General features: G+C 38.3%; 1 protein-coding gene across 1 annotated transcript; it reads left to right on the forward strand.

The window, feature by feature from the left end:
• Positions 1–5,109: 5,109 nt before the first annotated feature.
• On the forward strand, positions 5,110–6,048 carry LOC308401056 (odorant receptor 131-2-like; the record flags this gene model as incomplete). Its single annotated transcript, XM_080889116.1, has 1 exon — positions 5,110–6,048. The coding sequence occupies one exon, from the start codon at positions 5,110–5,112 to the stop codon at positions 6,046–6,048; it is 939 nt and encodes a 312-aa protein (XP_080745242.1).
• Between the last annotated feature and the right edge of the window lie 8,452 nt (positions 6,049–14,500).

Below are 14,500 nucleotides of genomic sequence, written 5' to 3' on the forward strand. Positions count from 1 at the left end.
TATATGTTTATATATAAATATATGCGGTGGCCCCTAGAGACAAAACACGTACAAACTCCAAAACACATTTCTAGCATGAACTGAACTTCCAAAGCAGAGCTACTAGATCACTTAAATTACACAATTGAAAGCATGTGTGTATTGTTTGTGTATTTATACACAGGCACTCATATATATATTCAAATAATTTAAAAAAAGTTCATTTACCTGTTACTACCACACACCAAATCCGGTCGTTGGTACTTGCTGGCTTGTGTAGCCACAAGATAACAAAGGCTCAACACTGCGCCCAGCATCCTGGAGCACTTCTGTTGTCTTTTGTACGTGTTTTGAGTTTTTATGTGCTTCTGAGTTTTTATATGCTTCTGAGTTTTTACGTGCTTCGGAGTTTGTACGTGTTTTTACGTGTTTTGGAGTTTTTACGTGTTTTGGAGTTTGTACGTGTTTTTACGTGTTTTGGAGTTTGTACATGCTTCAGAGTTCGTACGTGATTTGAAGTTTGTATGTGCTTTGTCTCTAGGGGCCACCGTAAATATACTTTTATTTATTCACTCCACATAAAATGTAATAAATAAATCATATAATACAAAAATCAACTATTCACATTTCAAGTTTTAACTATTTAAATTTTCAGCTTTTTCCTTTCACAAATTTAAAGTGAAAAGAACACAAAACACTGCAAACCACAACACAATTAAATATAAATTATAATATGAAAACTAAAAGAACATGCATATTCTCTGTCATATGGACCTGCATGAATAAACTTTCTCAATCCTTTATCATCTGCAACCGAAAATAGTTGTGGATGATTACTATACCTTTCTAATGTTGTTGTCCCTGCCTCTCTTTCTCTCTCTCTGGCTCTGTTCCTGTGCTACTGAGTGTAACTACCGCCCCTCCCCCCCTCTGCCCAGCGTAAAGCACAAGGCTCGTGTGCAGAGTGAAGCGGAAAAAAAGTGCGAGAGAGAGGCTGAGAGAAAGAAAAAAAAAAAAAAAAAAAACCCACGTGACGGCTCGCGATAAGGAGCCGGCTCGCGTCGTTCACGTCAAAGAGCCGGCTCTAAGAGCCATTTCGTTCGCGAACGACCCATCACTAGTAATCTCAGCCCATAGGAGAAATAAGAATCTAAGAGACATGCTTGTCAGGGCCACATTACCAGAACAGATGAGGCGAATAAGATCAGCGAAACCCGACCATTGGGCCTTTAAGCTGAGACTGTTTTGTGTACAATCCTCATGGAAAAATAGGGGCACCCATTCTGCAGAGAATGACCCTTAATATGAGGAATATCATTTATTGCATCTGGTGCGAAAAATGCCGTCTACTCTATGTGGGTGAAACAGGTCAAACTTTGTTGGAGAGGTTAAAACAACATATCTATAGCATTGAGAGGAACAGACTGGGCACCCCGTTAGTATTGCATTTTCAAACATCCACAGAGCCTGAAGGCAGCCTGAAGCGCTCCTTTTAAATTGTACTGACAATTATTGCTGTCTTTATGCAACGCTTGCCATGACAATAAAAGCTGGAGAGGTACCTTCTGGGGATATCTATATATATCTATATCTATATATATCTATATCTATATATATATCTATATCTATATATATATCTATATCTATATATATATATCTATATCTATATATATATATATATATATATATATATATATATATATATATATATATATATATATATATATATATATACATACATACATACATACATACATACATACATACATACATACATACACACACACACACACACACACACACAGTGGGGCAAAAAAGTATTTAGTCAGCCACCGATTGTGCAAGTTCCCCCACTTAAAATGATGACAGAGGTCAGTAATTTGCACCAGAGGTACACTTCAACTGTGAGAGACAGAATGTGAAGAAAAAAAATCCATGAATCCACATGGTAGGATTTGTAAAGAATTTATTCGTAAATCAGGGTGGAAAATAAGTATTTGGTCAATAACAAAAATACAACTCAATACTTTGTAACATAACCGTTGTTGGCAATAACAGAGGTCAAACGTTTACTATAGGTCTTTACCAGGTTTGCACACACAGTAGCTGGTATTTTGGCCCATTCCTCCATGCAGCTCTTCTCGAGAGCAGTGATGTTTTGGGGCTGTCGCCGAGCAACACGGACTTTCAACTCCCGCCACAGATTTTCTATGGGGTTGAGGTCTGGAGACTGGCTAGGCCACTCCAGGACTTTCAAATGCTTCTTACGGAGCCACTCCTTTGTTGCCCGGGCGGTGTGTTTTGGATCATTGTCATGTTGGAAGACCCAGCCTCGTTTCATCTTCAAAGTTTAGTATTTAGTATTTTAGTATTTATTTATTTATTGTCATTGTCAAGAACAATGAAATTGCGTTTGGGGCTTCCATACAACCCCAAAAAAAGAAGAAAATAATAAATACCCCTTAAAACCCAAGTGTACATATTTAACCCAGTGTGACTCCAATGCAATAAGACAATCCTTAGCAATAATGTTCGTAGAAATTCAGACAAAGACCTGAGAAACATGACAAAATACAACAATGCAACCCATTCAATATTATTGTACTGTGAGATATGATATCAGATATGATAGTTATCTATTTAAGAAAGAGGGGGGGGGGGCAGGAGGGGGAAGAGAATAAAGATATGATGCACCAATGCAGACCAGTTCATTGCTATTAAGAAGTTGGATATGGTTATTGTCCGTGAGAGGGGGGCAGAGAGTTCAGGAGCCTCACAGCCTGTGGATACAGGCTGTTGGCCAGTCTGGATGTTCTGGCCTGTATAGACCTGTACCTTCTCCCTGAGGGCAGCAGATGGAAAAGGTGGCGCGCAGGGTGATGTTGGTCCCGCAGGATACTGTGCACCCTCCTCAGACAGCGAGTGGGGAAGATATTACTGATCTCTGGCAGACTTGTTCCAATAATTCTGCCAGCTTCTTTCACCACCTGCTGGAGTGCTTGCTGATCGGCCTTGGTGCAGCTGGGGAACCACTCACTGATGGAAGGAGGTTTTGGCTCAAAATCTCACGATACATGGCCCCATTCATTCTGTCCTTAACACGGATCAGTCGTCCTGTCCCCTTGACAGAAAAACAGCCCCATAGCATGATGTTTCCACCCCCATGCTTCACAGTAGGTATGGTGTTCTTGGGATGCAACTCAGTATTCTTCTTCCTCCAAACACGACGAGTTGAGTTTATACCAAAAAGTTCTACTTTGGTTTCATCTGACCACATGACATTCTCCCAATCCTCTGCTGTATCATCCATGTGCTCTCTGGCAAACTTCAGACGGGCCTGGACATGCACTGGCTTCAGCAGCGGAACACGTCTGGCACTGCGGGATTTGATTCCCTGCCGTTGTAGTGTGTTACTGATGGTGACCTTTGTTACTTTGGTCCCAGCTCTCTGCAGGTCATTCACCAGGTCCCCCCGTGTGGTTCTGGGATCTTTGCTCACCGTTCTCATGATCATTTTGACCCCACGGGATGAGATCTTGCGTGGAGCCCCAGATCGAGGGAGATTATCAGTGGTCTTGTATGTCTTCCATTTTCTGATGATTGCTCCCACAGTTGATTTTTTCACACCAAGCTGCTTGCCTATTGTAGATTCACTCTTCCCAGTCTGGTGCAGGTCTACAATACTTTTCCTGGTGTCCTTCGAAAGCTCTTTGGTCTTGGCCATGGCGGCGTTTGGAGTCTGACTGTTTGAGGCTGTGGACAGGTGTCTTTTATACAGATGATGAGTTCAAACAGGTGCCATTCATACAGGTAACGAGTGGGGGACAGAAAAGCTTCTTACAGAAGACGTTACAGGTCTGTGAGAGCCAGAGATTTTCCTTGTTTGAGGTGACCAAATACTTATTTTCCACCCTAATTTACGAATAAATTCTTTACAAATCCTACCATGTGGATTCATGGATTTTTTTTCACATTCTGTCTCTCACAGTTGAAGTGTACCTCTGGTGCAAATTACTGACCTCTGTCATCATTTTAAGTGGGGGAACTTGCACAATCGGTGGCTGACTAAATACTTTTTTGACACACAGTGTGTGTGTGTGTGTGTGTGTGTGTGTGTGTGTGTGTGTGTGTGTGTGTGTGTGTGTGTGTGTGTATATATATAAAAAAAACTAAAAGAACAAAAAACAAACACCCAGCACGCCCCTGCGGGCGGTTTATCCTTCAAGCTCGGGTCCTCTACCAGAAGGGGAGCCTGGGAGCTTGAGGGTCCTGCGCAGTATCTTAGCTGTTCCCAGGACTGCGCTCTTCTGGACAGAGATCTCCGATGTTGTTCCCGGGATCTGCTGGAGCCACTCGCCTAGCTTGGGAGTCACCGCACCTAGTGCTCCGATTACCACGGGGACCACCGTTACCTTCACCCTCCACATCCTCTCGAGCTCTTCTGTGAGCCCTTGGTATTTCTCCAGCTTCTCGTGTTCCTTCTTCTATCTATCTATCTATCTATCTATCTATGCTGAAAAATGGCATGAAGCTTTATGACAGTGTTGTCTGAGATGAAAGGAGAGTAATCACTTTAGTGTGTTGAATGTGTACAAATTAAAATACAGACAGGCACAGCTAAAACCTTATAATTTGGACAAAAGTGAGGTCATAGTATTGGACCTAAACTCAGAAACAATGGCCACATATTTAAACAGAGACTTACTCTGGAAGGAAATATTTTAGGTACCAGACGAAAAACATAACAGAAGCCACAATTCCCGAGTTGAACATGAACTTTCCCCATCATTTACAGTATTGAATCCAACAGGGATTAGCAGTAACAGATGTGTGCTGTGGTAATGACATTGTGGGAATATTTACTTCGGAGTGACATGCACAAATAACCCTATCTAAAGACAGAGCTCAGCATAAAGCAGTTTTGTGGTTGAATGGTTTGGCAACTACCTTTATGTCTCTCAGTCTGTTTGATAATGACAATACAGCAGATGTGCATATGTGTGCTTTTTAGAGTGAATTTTACTATTTGCAGATGTTATGAATGTTTCTAAATGGGGCACTTTAGACAAAGATAAATTATTCCTGGATGGCTCTCTGTCTTCAGAGGCAGAAAAAAGTGTTTTTAAACGTATGGTTGACAACAGCTCATTCATTGGTGTTGAATCCTCAATGCAACAACTCAATGACCAAGTCATCATTGTTCAGGTTTTGGTAGGAGTTTTCCTTTGCATCAACACCATGTTGATCATAACCTTTTTTATGAAGGACACCTTTTACAGAACTATGCGCTACATCTTATTTGCTGTCACATTACTGTCTGATTGTCTCATTTTAATTCTGACAGATTTGTTGCTGATCTTGAGCTATTTTCGTTTATCTATACAGGTGTCATTGTGCCTTATTATGTTTGCAGTGTCATCCGTGTGTAACTTTGTCACACCATTTACTTTGACAGCAATGACCCTGGAACGCTATGTGGCCATTTGTATGCCCCTGCGTCATGGAGAGCTTTGCTCCACACGCAGCGCTCCGCATTGCATCCTCATCATTCACGGCCTCAGCTCTGTGCCCTGTATTTTGATTCTGTCTGTCTTCTTTGCATCTGTATCCTTAAGCTTCTTCACACAGTACCGGGTTTGCTCTGTGGAGATGTTCATTTTACGTAGTTGGCAGGGTCATCTCAGGTCAGCTATAAGTCAGTTTTACTTCTTGATTATGTGCATTATCATTGTTTTCTCTTATATTCAAATAATGAAAGTGGCCAAAGCTGCATCAGGAGAGAACAAAAAGTCAACACATAAAGGGCTCAGAACAGTGGCTCTTCATGCTTTCCAGCTGTTGCTATGTCTCATCCAGCTGTGGTGCCCATTCATTGAAGCTGCTGTCCTTCAGATTGATTTCATGTTGTATGTTAATGTACGGTACTTCAACTATATAATGTTTAGTCTTACTCCTAGATGTCTGAGTCCTCTCATTTATGGCCTCAGAGATGACAAATTTTTCCTTGCACTAAGATATCATGTCCTCTGTCACTTACACAGGAAAAAATCTGTTGGGGTTTCTAACTAACACCACATGATTCTACTAAAGAACAAGATAGGAACTGAGCTTTAATGTAATGATAAGGAACTAAGCAAGCAGTATATGCTCTATCAATTTTGTCTCCCAGCACTTGGAACTTATTATCATGACACTCAGTAATTCTTCTATGCAGAATACATTGTTTAACTATTAACGTGTAACTAGTCCACTGTAGTAAGAAAACCAGTTGATTAATTGAAGCTTTAGTAACATCAAGGCCTCTGGTACCTTAATTTTGTAACTTTTAAAAATGTTGCCCAGGATCATTTAATGATGATTTCAACATTAATATTTCAGCATTTAGAACACATTCAGACTGTTTGTAGCCTGCATTTAAAAAGCACTTTGGACTACATTTCATCCTGTTTAGAATTATTTTGGCCACATCTTCACTCCAACAAGATTCTGTGACATCTGTCTGACAACATGATGAATGACTGATCACGTTGTGTTTTAGCTTATAACTAGATTAACACATAGCAAATGCTTCATTGCAGGGGAGCTGGCTGACAACCTGACTTACTATCGACAGAGTCATAGAGTTAGAAGGATGTAGCTGATAAATTTTATTTAGAGATCATAATTATGATTTTCCAATAGTCACTGTCTGTATCCTTACACTGATGACTTTTTTATTGTTAAAATGCAAATGTTAAATAGAATAACAGCTTAACATCTGGGACTTCAGTTTCTACAAACATAAACTTCTGCAAATTAATGTGTTCCAACATTTGCTTTAATAATGAATACAAATATAAAGAAAGGTGAGTGTCCATCAGCTGGTTCAGGAGGGTTGAGCCTTCTTTTGTTAAAGAAAACATTTCTAGCAAGTAGGCTAGGTTACCATGGCAACATGTCTTATCTATCAGTCATGGAATTAATAAGCAACATTTTCTTAATTTTTCCTTCAGTGTATCAGTTCTAATCAGCTGTTTTGCCTTATTAAGCTATGTGTTTTTTTGTTGATGAAATTTAATCCCACATGTGTGAAATTTAATCTGTTGTCATGTTTTTATTCTGACAGCAGCAGTTAACAACAACAACAACAACAATATTTCACAAGGGGTTATAGCAGTTTGTTTTTCTCTAAAGGGATTTAGACTCAAAACAGAAATGTGTTGATAATTAGCTGATCGTGTGATGATTAAGTGGTTCATCAATTATTTATACAGTTCCCCTGTGTTGGGTTCTAGAAGTTATACTATTGAACTATTGCTTCATTTTTATATTTTCTTAAGATGTCAACATAGTTTTAAAAACTATTATTGGCATGCACGTTATAGTTTATTAATTTGAGACTCTTAGAAAATTGTACCAATAAAATTAAGTTCACTGTATTTGTGCAACCAGAATGAAACAAATAATTTCTTTACATTCTTATCAATCTTGCAGTAAGTTATGTTTTTAGTAGCATTTGCATGTGTGTGTGTCATTCTGCCTGTAATTATGATAGCTTGAAAACTTTTGAGTGAACCTTGATTTAACTTTGAAGCGTGTAGAGTGGGATCATGTTAACAATTCAATAAAATTTGGACTACATCCAACAAGGTCTTCAATGTCAACTTAATGATATCTTGGTCAACATTTGAAAAAAAAAAAAAAGCCTTATAACTTAGAAACTATGATTGTTACAAGTGTTGTATGTATTGTCAACATAAAGAAAGTACTGTATAAAGATTTAAAAGGTCAAATGAGAATAATGCTATATAGAGCTATTTAAAACAATGTTTCTTACTGCCATTGTTTGTATTTACAACATAAAAAGACATAGGAATTATAGCTGGGGGATACCAAATATCTCACTATTTTGGACCTTTGAGCTCTTTGTCGTGGTTAAATAAGGTCAAACTTTCACGTGGTCACACTTTTATACAATGTCTTTTGTCTTTAAAACTATGTTCAAGTTCTGCTACCTTTATTTAAAGGTAGCAGAACATTTAGAAAATGATACTGGTATACAAGGATTTTTTTTTCTGTATTTCCTAAAACTGGGAACCCTGTATTTCCTTTATAGTTTATGAGCTGAGTGCACTATTACTATGTATTCTAGAAATTCTACTCAAGTCCCTCATTTGGATTTTTCAATTCATCTTGTGGTCTTTTTTCATGTCGAGCCATGAGACACACTGAGAAAGAGATACATCAACTAATAAATGTACTAGTGAATGGTCATTCTAAATGATTACATTTTCAATAAACAGAAATGAGTAATTGATTGGATTTATTGTGAATTTAATTTTTTTAAAAGATTTTTGCATTTTTATATGTCTTTGTAATCTGTGATGATGTCAGGAATGATAATACAGGACCCCAAAACCAGCAGGTAAAAATGAAGTCCAGGGTTAGGCTAACCATAACCCTAAGCATTCATTCATTGCAAGCAAGCGCAAATGTAAAAACTGAGCGAGAGGGGCTGCTATTGTGTGTGTGTGTGTATATGGATAATAGCAAACACTGAAATAATTTTTTTGCACGCAGCAATGAATTTTGTTCACTCAAATTTAGCTTTTCTTCGCTCAAAATAAATTTCTCCTCAAAATGCAACACTTGCACCTGCAAATTCTCTTTACGTGCGCTCAATTTTTTTTTACGTGTACTCAGAATAGTGGCACAAAAATAACGCCATATTAACATGCTTAGGGTGAAAATTCTCCTTGTCACAAACCCACTGTTACGAGCAAGTCATACTGAATAATAAATTGGCTGAAAGAAAGAAAAATAACTTCATGTGAGTGCAGGCAGAGGCCAGCACAAATTCCATTTACATCGTACATGCTTCCTTTAGCCAGTAATATAAGAAGGCAAAACATACATTTTCATTGCTATGCAGATGATATAGAGCTTTATCTATCCATGAAGCCAGATGACACTCACCAATTACTTTGTCTTTTACATGTGTGTTAAAGACATAAAGGCCTGGATGACCTATATTTTCCTCCCTCTAGATTCAGATAAAACTGATTTTATTGTAATCTGTCCTAAAAATCTTAACAACATGGTGTCTAATCAGATACTCACTTTAGATGATATAACCTTGGCCTGTTTGAGCAGGATATGTCCTTCGGTGCACATATTAAACAAATATGTACAACTGCTTTATTGCATTTGCACAATATTTCTAAAATTAGAAACATCCTGTATTAGTGTGATGCTCATAGTAACTAGTTCATACGTTTATTACTTCTAGGCTAGACTATTGGAATTTTCTATTATTAGGTTTTCCTAAAATCTCCCTAAAAATCCATAATCCAAAATGCTGCAGTGAGAGTAATGATAGGGAACAGAAAGAGAGGGCATATTTATCCTATATTGGCTTTTCTTTATTGGCTCGCTGGTATATCCAGAATCATATTTAAAATCCTTCTACTCTCATGTAGGGTCAAAAATAAATTATGCCCCATCTTTTCTTAAAGACATCTTAGTGCACTAGCCCCTGAATAGAGCACTTTGCTCTGAGACTGCTGGTTTACTTTTGGTTCCTAGGCTATTAAAAAGTAGAATGGGAGCCTTCAGCTCTCAGGCCCCTCTTCTGTGGAATGAGCTTCCAGTTTGGATTTGGGAGAAAAGACACTCTCTTTAAGTTTAGGCTTAAAACTTTTCTTTTGATAAAGCTTATAGTTAGGGATTGATCAGGTGAACATGTACCCACATGTAGCTACTCTGCAATAGGCCTAGGCTGTTGGGGGGCTTTCCAATGTTGCTTTTTCATTCACAACTTTTCACTCTCTATGTAGACTGCTTTGCATTCAGTCATAGTTATTTTCATATCTGCCTCTCTTCCACATCATGTTTTTTTGTCCCTCTTCCTCTCCCAACCCTATGGCAGATGGCTACCATTTCTTGAGCCACAATCGCTCATAAAGTGCTTCAAGCTGACTGTTGTGGTGGCATATAAATAAAATCAAATTGAGTGAGGTTTCACTTCATTAGCTCCATTGTTAAATCCAGAATTGAACTTAAAACCCCTTTACCCATTTACAAGTAATATGAGTTAGTTAAAATGCATGCTTAATCATCCAGGTAATGAAATCCCCCCCAAAATTGCTGTCAGGGTCAGGGTTCCTGGGTTGACTCAGTGTTTTCAGTTCGTTTATGTTCCCTGTTCCACTCCTTGTGTGTGATTAGTCAGATTCAGTTCAGCTGTGTTCTCACATCTCTCATCATTATCACTCTTGTGTATTTAAGTCCTTAGTTTCTCTCTCAGTTCATCTTGTCATCATTGATTCCACATGTGTTTTTCAGTCAGTCAGTCAGTCATGTTCTGTTCATCCTGCCTATATAATAAACATCATCCTCAACCTTCAGCAACCCATGAGTCCTGCGGTTGGGTCACCTCTTCCGTCTCTCCACACTGCGATGCCCTGATAATTGCAGGTTTGGGGAAACCTGGAGTCAGCTGACACAGAGGAAGTAACTTGGAGGAGTGATTAAATATTTTTCCCACCAAAAACACAATATCCAGATGAACAGAATGTTGTTTTTTTTGGGGGTTTTTTTTGCGATATCAGTTAGTTACCCCAAAGAAGGCACATTACAAAAATTTCAATGCAGATAAGTATATTAATGACGTAAAAGAAATTCACTGGACTGACATCTGCCTCGAGAATGACCCTGATAGGGCATTATCTATGTTTATTGAAAACTTTTGCTACCTGGCTGATAAACATGCCCCCTTAAAAAGATTTACTGTTAAAAAGAACTATGCACCTTGGTTAGATAACGAACTTAAGGTTGCAATGTCAGAGAGGGATATAGCAAAAGCAAAAGCACATAAGTCTATCAGTCCACAAGAGTGGGCAAGATATCGCGAGTTAAGAAATCAAGTAACTAAATTGAATAGGCGTAAAAAGAAAGAATATTATCAACTTAAGCTCAAAGAGGCCAATAAGGACAGCAAAAAGGTGTGGAAAGTTTTAAATAATATAATGGGTAGAGATCTTGCTCCGGTGATGCCTCACATCCACACGGGTGGTACGTTTATAAGTAAAGCCAAGGATATTGCCAATTATTTTGTGAATTATTACAGCAATAAAATAACAAATTTAAAATCTAATATGAGCAAAGGCGATCCCACCTTATCATGTCGTCTTATACAGGATGTTATCATGAATAATAAACTATGCCAATTTAAGTTTGAGGCAGTGAACGTGCAGATGGTAGAGCGCTTATTGACATCACTTCCTGACGATACATCCTCCGGTTCTGATAACATAGACAGTAAACTGCTCAAAGTCGCAGCCAAGTTTGTGTCCCTTCCTATATGTCACATATTTAATAAATCTCTGGCATGCAGCTTATTTCCATCGCAGTGGAAAGAATCGAAAATAATTCCGATTCCTAAAAACAAGAATGACATTTTTAATGGTGTCAACAGCAGACCTATCAGTCTGCTACCCATTTTAAGTAAAATTATGGAAAGGATTGTCTACGAACAAATTCAACATTATCTAATAGAAAATCAGTTACTCACTCAGTTTCAACATGCCTACAAACCTGGTTATTCCACCAGTTCAGCTCTCATTCACATGACAGATAACTGGTACAAATACCTAGATAAAGGGAATTTGGCCGGGGTGGTATTTCTGGATTTTAGTGCTGCATTTGATTTAATAAATCATGATCTACTGATAGATAAACTAAAATGTTATGGATTTTCACCAGCTGCTTTGTGCTGGATGGAAAGTTATCTGTCTGGAAGAAGGCAAAAGGTTTATTATAATGGTTATTTCTCGGAGGGCCGCGAAATGAACTGTGGTCTACCCCAAGGCAGCTGCCTCGGTCCACTTCTCTACTCAGTTTTTACAAATGATTTGCCGTATGTCCTGGATAAATCTCATCTTGTAATGTACGCTGATGATTCCACCATGTTTTATTCAGCCAGTAGCCACTCTGAATTGACAAGCGTATTACAACTAGATTTGCTGAATGTGTTTGATTGGATAAGTAAAAACAACATGATTATAAATGTGACTAAATCCAAATCCATGTTAATAGGAAGTAGAGCACGTTTAATCAACAGTCCACAACTAAATCTTTCCATAACTGGATCGGCATTAGAACAGGTCACCCAGATTAAATTACTTGGTGTTACCATAAACCACCACCTTTCATGGTCTCAGCACATCAATTCTGTTATTAAGAAAATGGGACAGGGCATAGCTATAGCTAGGAAATGCTCCTTTTATATTACTTCTTCAGTTATGAAAGATGTCATTAACGCATTAGTATTATCTCATCTAGAGTACTGCTCAATCATCTGGTCTGCAGCTAATAAGACAGATCTGAATAGACTTCAGTTAGTCCAAAATAGGGCGGCCAGATTAGTGTTAAGGTGTTCATACTATACAAGTATTGACAAAATGCATGATAAACTTTCTTGGCTTTCTGTACAAGCTAAATTATACTATGGCTTACTTGTATTTTTAAAGAAAACAATACTGTTAAACACACCACACTTTTTTTGTGCTCAGTTGCAGTATCCAGATGAAATTCATAATCATGCCACACGATTCTCAACCAACCACAATTTAGTAATTCCTCGTGTTAAAAGTAACTTTTTGAAAAACTCTGTTATATTCAGAGCATCGTTTCAGTGGAATAAGTTGCCTGAGGCAATAAGAGAATTGGCTTCAATTCATAATTTTAAAAATCACCTAAAAGCCTATTTAGGCAGTTTTTAATGTATTTGTAAAAATTGTAGAGGGTAATATCACTTGTAATGGAAATTGTGTATTTTGTTTGAGTGTTTTGTTTTGGTTTTCTGCTTTTATATAATTTTTAATATTCACATGTTTACATTTCAGTATTGTAAAACTTTACTGTAGATCTAATTGTTGTAACATTTTATTTGGAGATATTAGATGGCTTGGGCCCCAGGAAGACTAGCAACCACTGTTGTGGAAGCTAATGGGGTTCCTTATAAATAAACAAATAAACATTTCCAAAAGTAGAATGAGAAGCAGAGGGTTCAGCTATCAGGCTTCTCCCCAGTTCATAAGTCTGGCTTTAGAAGACAAATGGTTTCTCTAATTTTATAATTAGGCTTAAAAATTACACTTTTGATAAAGCTTAAAGTTACACCTAGATTACATTGGCTTGCAAAAGTATTCGGCCCCCTTGAACTTTTCCACATTTTGTCACATTACAGCCACAAACATGAATCGATTTTATTGGAATTTCATGTCCCAATACGGCTGTGTGCAGGCAAGAGTAGGACCCAAACGCAAACTCGCAGAGACGAAAAGCAAACTCAAAAAATACAGCTTTATTGCTGGCGTGGAAGGGAAACAGAGAACAAAACTAAACTGGGAAAACTAATACTAACTCATACATGGAAACACAGGGAGAATCACACAGCTACGATGGAAGACGCGACACTGACTAAGCGAAACATGGGGCTTAAATACACTGAGGGATAACGAGGGGGAATGAGCCACAGGAGGAGAGCACAGCTGGGAGTAATTAGGCAGGACGAGACAAGGGAAGCAAAACTAGAAACATTAACATAGGACACAGACTGTGAAAGTAAAACAGGAAGCACACTGACTGAACTCAAGACATGTAAACTTAACAGACTGGGGAGACAGAACATAGGGACCTGAAACATGGGACAGAAAGACACAGTAGACACAACATGAACATAACGACGCCACAGGGGAAGAGTAAAACAAAACGCAGGAACACAGAACCTCTTTCAAAATAAAACAGGAAATATAATGAAACACAGACATGACTACATGAACTTGACAACATAAGAAACACAGACATGAAACACATGAAGGACAAGGGTGACTTAACAGGGGTTGAAAACACAAGGGGAATCTAATAAACAAATTAACTTAGATAACCTAATGAACTTAAACATAAACCATAAACATTAAAAATAAACTAAAACTTAAAACGCTGGGTCAAAAGACCCAGGATCGTGACATTCCACGTGAAAGACCAATATAAAGTGGTGTACACGTGAGAAGTGGAATGGAAATCATACATGATTCCAAACATTTTTTTCCAAATAAATAACTGAAAAGTGGGGTGTGCGTAATTATTCAGCCCCCTGACTCAATACTTTGTAGAACCACCTTTTGCTGCAATTACAGCTGCCAGTCTTTTAGGGTTTGTCTCTACCAGCTTTGCCCATTCTTCTTTGCAAAACAGCTCCAGCTCAGTCATATTAGATGGACAGTGTTTGTGAACAGCAGTTTTCAGATCTTGCCACAGATTCTCGATTGGATTTAGATCTGGACTTTGACTGGGCCATTTTAACACATGGAGATGTTTTGTTTTAAACCATTCCATTGTTGCTCTGGCTTCATGTTTAGGGTCGTTGTCCTGCTGGAAGGTGAACCTCCACCCCAGTCTCAAGTCTTTTGTAACTCCAAGAGGTTTTCTTCCAAAATTTGGCTCCATCCATCTTCCCATCAACTCTGACCAGCTTCCC

The sequence above is a fragment of the Rhamphochromis sp. 'chilingali' genome (assembly GCF_963969265.1).
Source record: "Rhamphochromis sp. 'chilingali' genome assembly, chromosome: 8".
NCBI classification, from domain to species: domain Eukaryota; kingdom Metazoa; phylum Chordata; class Actinopteri; order Cichliformes; family Cichlidae; genus Rhamphochromis; species Rhamphochromis sp. 'chilingali'.